The sequence below is a fragment of the Gnatocerus cornutus genome, chromosome 6, assembly GCF_029298725.1.
Source record: "Gnatocerus cornutus isolate USDA-ARS CGAHR chromosome 6, icGnaCorn1.1, whole genome shotgun sequence".
In the NCBI taxonomy this organism is placed as follows: Eukaryota; Metazoa; Arthropoda; class Insecta; order Coleoptera; family Tenebrionidae; genus Gnatocerus; species Gnatocerus cornutus.
Genome location: NC_142238.1, coordinates 12,701,425 through 12,706,432, shown reverse-complemented (window position 1 = coordinate 12,706,432; position 5,008 = coordinate 12,701,425). Strand labels below are relative to the sequence as shown.

The following is a 5,008-nucleotide window of genomic DNA, read 5'->3' as shown; positions in this document are numbered from 1 at the left end:
AAAAATCCAATCTTGCATGCATTTGGGCCTAACCGTGTTGTTTCAGGGAGATTCCGGAGGACCTCTTCAATGCGCGATGAGAGACGGCAGATGGATGTTAGCAGGGATAACTTCATTTGGTTCTGGATGTGCCAAACCGGGATTCCCAGATGTCTACACGCGATTATCCTATTATCTCCCATGGATAAAATCAAAAACGCGTTTATAGCGACCTTGACTGACACTGACCTGATCTCAGATGTGATAGTAATTATTTGTGAAAGTAACAAACGTTGTAAATATATTGTATATAAAAACTTTATTACAAAAGAGTACAAACCTTTCTTAAATAAAACAAACTTTAAAACTTTCACACAATTATTTACACATAACAAGAAACAAGTGGAATTCCGTTCCAACTTTCAAAGAAACAACAAACCTTACTTAAATGTTTTATTATAAAATCGTAGAAACCAATCTTATAATATGTCTTAAAACTAAATTTTCACAGATATTTACATTATAAATAGTTCAGTCTCTAAAACGTCGACGACGCTAATTACTACACAGGCATTGCTTCTATTTACAAACTAACAACAATTATTTTAGTATTCTAAGCTCGGGTTTAAAATACGGCGAATTTATTGGAATGATAGGAATGGGACTATACTCTCCCCTAAAACTTAACCTACTGTTTGGTACATCTTTTGAAAAGAACAGCGCGTGGACCGCTGCTCCTGACATAACCGCTAAACCCCCCAACCCCAATAAGTATATTATTACTTCTTCGACCACCGGTAACACGTGAAAAACTAGAGTTATTAACAAATTTACTTCAGTGGGAATGTCACCCAGTCGTAACTGAAGCCAAAACAAAGGTAGCACCATTCCGTTGAATGGTTTTGTTCTAGAGTTATATTTGGTTTGACCAATATCTAAATTAATTTGTATTCTAAGATTTGCTTCTAGAACTACTCCCAGTTCTTGATGGATAATGAAACTCGAGTCATGGTCTTCTTTGTTTGGTTTCATTCCATCGACACTCTCCTTAAGAATCGGATCGGAATTAAAGAAATGTGGTTGCGATATCGTTATGGGAATATCGTAGTAACACGGCGATATCGATCCCATTCCCTTAGGAAGACACTTCCCTTTAACACAGTAACACGCATTGTCAGGATTCTCTTCAGGATTAGCGAGAAAATCGTCATCAACCTCGAACTGCACTCCCGAGAATCCCTTCTTCGTCAACTGCTTTCCAGTAAAATGGAAAGGAACAGGACGACAAAACGCGCGTCTGTACATTTTCACAGTGGAGTTAGCTTTCAAGTTTGGAGGAAAAACAGTTCCTTCGAAAGTACCCTCGATCATGTTACATCTCGAGTTGGCACTCGTGGTCTCGTTGGTATCAACATAGCCCCATTGCTTGAGCCCAGGCGAATTGTTCCACCGATGGATGTGGTACATCGCTTTTCTTTCTGCTTCTGTTAGAATGGGACTCGCTGGAACTTGCTCAGGATCAAGGACCAACGTCACGAAATTCGTCGCGTTATCTAAAGCCATCAACTATTTTAACGGTAAGTTTAGAGTTCTTTTGAGAAGACTTACCCGATCCAGGATTCCGAAGCGATCGAAGTTGATCCAGGACGGAATGGCTTTATTAGCAAGTGTGACGAGACGATCGTCGTAGCCCCAAAGATACTCCGAGATGGTGATGTTTAGGAAAGATTGCGAGTTGAGAGTACTGCTGATTGTGGTCACTGCTAGGTTGGTAAACATTCCGGAGTCTTGCAGCGACGCTGTTATGCCCTACAATAAGAGGCTTACTTTTGTTCCACGTCTTTAAGTGAGTCACTCACAAGTAAAGGTATATTTGACGAAATTATTCTGTCTTCGTCAGGGTCTCCTATTGACATATCTCTTCGAAACTTTAGATGTCGTCGAGGTTCAAATGTCATGGTTCCATTCCCGTGAAACGTGGCATTTTTATTATAAAGTATCTCTCTAAAAATTAAACATGAGCGGCCCACTTTTAAAAGGTTAAAAACGTACTGGTAGACATATGGTCCAATTTGTTCTACTTTTAATTTTTCTTTTCCCGCGAGGAACTCTTCAGGGTTAGTCACATTAAAAATGAACGTATCGATGAAGACACTGTAAGGTGGGACTTCCCACAACTTCAGGAAGATGGTCCCAGGACCTAAACTGGTCACCTGAAAAATTTTCTTTAGGAAAAACAACTTGGAACTGAGTGGAAAACAAACCTTTTTAACAATGATTTGGAAGGGTTGGTATACATGCATGAGGTACGAACTACAAGTCATGATGGCACCCAGCATCAACAGCATAAGAAGCCCTGTAAAAACGGAATTTTACTTCTTGAGCGTTACCTCGAAAAATCGTTAGTTCATTGCCATGGAAGTCAATGTACTTTCTAGATTATATAATGTTGGGTGTCAAGTATTACCATAAAATATTGGTTAAGGTCACTTTTAGTTCGGAAATTGACGAATTTTATTGGACGTCATTGTTTATCTCAGAAGATTCGGTCAATGTTATACTTAAGAACTCATTGTACGGCGAGGTAATGGATACTTAGTGAAAGATGCCTCGCGGATATTTATTGTAAATTTGCGGCCTTTGATCATATCGTGATTCATTCTACACTCAAATTTGGAGAAACGCATTATTGATGAAGGATTGTTTATCACGCTATTACTTAATTACTTCAGCGTTATCAGTGTGTGTAGTAAACATTCTGTTTCAAATGGAAGAGTAACGATCGACGGGAAATGCACCAGACAAGTCCAAACATTTCCCTCTTTCTAATTCAAAGCAGACTTACATCAGAAGAATTCTCTGTTAACAGTGAACTATTAGCTAACTATGAGGTTATTTAATGTTAATTAATAGAAAGTTAAAAATGCATCTGCATTTCTTAAATGCATTTTGTGCTCGGTAACGCCTCATTTGCTATCTTCCTAGTAAATTGTTTGGACTGAAGACTAATTTAGTTGACTCACGGATCTTATCTAAAATTTAAGTAATTTGTCTTGACTTCTAATTGATATATGGTCAGACGTCCATTTCGTATTTTTTGTCTTGAATGACGTCTTTGATCTTCATTTTGGTGGAACTTGTTCGATTTTGCGTCAGAGTAGAAAAAGCACAATTTTTTTAACTGAACTTCTTATTACTGTTATTAGTCTTCAAAATTAACTACAATTATGTTTGGGAGAGGACTAAATTTGCAATTTTTTATAGTCCTCATTTCTTTTTTTAAATTTATACCACAAATAGAGGCTCTTTCATATTTCGAACAAATTTTGAACAAACGATTATAAAATCAAACGCAGCTCTATTGCCAAACAAAATTTCTTATCAAACTCTTATCACTCGATGCTGTAAGAGTCCCGTCGCTATTTTTGGATATAACCGGAAAAGCGTTCGTCTTCGCGCCAAAGTTTAAGGCGATTTCACGAATCCTTGGCCAAGATTATGTTAAGTACACCTTGATATTGGGGGTCAGATCGGCAACGCAGCCATGGTATATCATTTCATCCAATTTGGAATGCATTCCAAGAGTTCGCAAAAAAAGTGTGAAAATTTGTAATTTTGAACATGAACTTTGCTGGCGGTGATAACACTAACAGCTAATGTCTTGACCTCATCAATTTCAAAACAGTTAATTATTTATTTATTAAAGACAAAAAAATGCTCTTTACTCTGTTTATCTGGTTAATTGTTTTGAAGTGTTAACTATTCCAATTTTGTTCTTCCGGTGGAAGATTCATCGGACGACAACAATAAGTTGCTGCTTAGGAGTCTAAACATGTATAAATCGATAAGTTCGACAACGACACGTGTGCGGATTAAACTAATGAGGAGTTAATGCATAATTTTTTCTGCGGAACAACGCCATTAAAACTGATGATTTTTTTTCAAAGTCATTGCGTCGATTTAAAATAATCAAAGGATGAGACCTTATTGAGGAAAGAAACTTGAATATAAATTGCAAAAATTTTCAAAATTTGACCCAGCATAAACGTTGTTATTTTATAAATGACTTAATTAACAAAAATAAATTTTACTTGAACCGAACGTGCAAAAAAATGAAAAATGAGTGTGTATTTTTAAAGTAAAATTAGAAACTTACGTGAGTTAATTTTGTATTTAAATTCCATTGTTGTCACAAAAGTGATCTGTTGCACTAACACTAAACTTCTGTCCTTATCAGTGGAGATACAAAACAGCTCAACTTAAATGGCAAAATAATCCATTGACAAGAGTTCTGGGGGTTTTTAAAAGACAGAAGCCGGCTTACCTATTTAATGAGTGGGAGAAATTGATAGATATGACGTCCGAGGTTGGCGCTTCTCAAGAACTTTACCTGCCCCACCAAAATATTGTCATCGGTTATTTGACGTTGGTTAATGATGTGGACAATTAACAATAAACAGGTACATCTTATGATTTATTTTATGTGACATTCTGCTGATGTCAATGAAGAGAAAAACGTCCGCAACTTGCACATTGCACCCACTAAACCTCCATTGAAAGGACAGCACTGACTATTATGAAAGAAAAACTTTATATGGACTAGAACTAGACCGGTGTAGGTATTTAGAAAGGTGTGTAACAGAAGGTAATCTAAAATTATGCAAGTAGAGAGTGTTTAAGTTTCTGCCAATTCTGCAAACGTAGTTTAGCTTGTGAACTTGAAACGCATAAACTTGATGGATGTTAACAAGATGCACCTTCACCTTAACATAGAAGGACTCACTCGAAATAATCGTAAACTTAAGTATTCGCATTAATCTCGAGGATACAAATTGTGACCAAAAATCAAGTTTTCGGGTTACTTGACTAATGAGACAGTACTCACAGGTTTTACTTGCAACATGCGATGTGATTATGAGCTAACTTCTTATAATCTAGTTCTAGTGTCTCAATTTCCTTCCAATTAAGAATTTGTGGTTGCTTTCATAATAACTAAAGATAATTGTTTATAAGTGATTGAACACTGATA

At 36.6% G+C, this 5,008-nt stretch overlaps 2 protein-coding genes across 2 annotated transcripts in view; one reads left to right on the top strand and one right to left on the bottom strand.

The window, feature by feature from the left end:
• The window catches only part of LOC148173079 (chymotrypsinogen B), a 9,411-nt gene extending 9,062 nt beyond the window's left edge, over window positions 1-349 (top strand). Inside the window, exon 6 of the mRNA XM_088039217.1 lies at window positions 47-349. Within this exon, the coding sequence (XP_087895343.1) occupies window positions 47-208 (162 nt within the window). The 3' untranslated portion in view covers window positions 209-349. The remainder of the gene's footprint in view (window positions 1-46) is intronic.
• A 69-nt stretch (window positions 350-418) lies between these two features.
• LOC148173078 (scavenger receptor class B member 1) lies at window positions 419-4,527 on the bottom strand. The gene is made up of 6 exons (XM_088039215.1): window positions 4,136-4,527; window positions 2,244-2,335; window positions 2,032-2,192; window positions 1,839-1,983; window positions 1,588-1,788; window positions 419-1,545 (listed from the first exon to the last, which is right to left on the bottom strand). The coding sequence occupies exons 1-6, from the start codon at window positions 4,161-4,163 to the stop codon at window positions 580-582; spliced, it is 1,593 nt and encodes a 530-aa protein (XP_087895341.1). The 5' UTR covers window positions 4,164-4,527; the 3' UTR covers window positions 419-579.
• Between the last annotated feature and the right edge of the window lie 481 nt (window positions 4,528-5,008).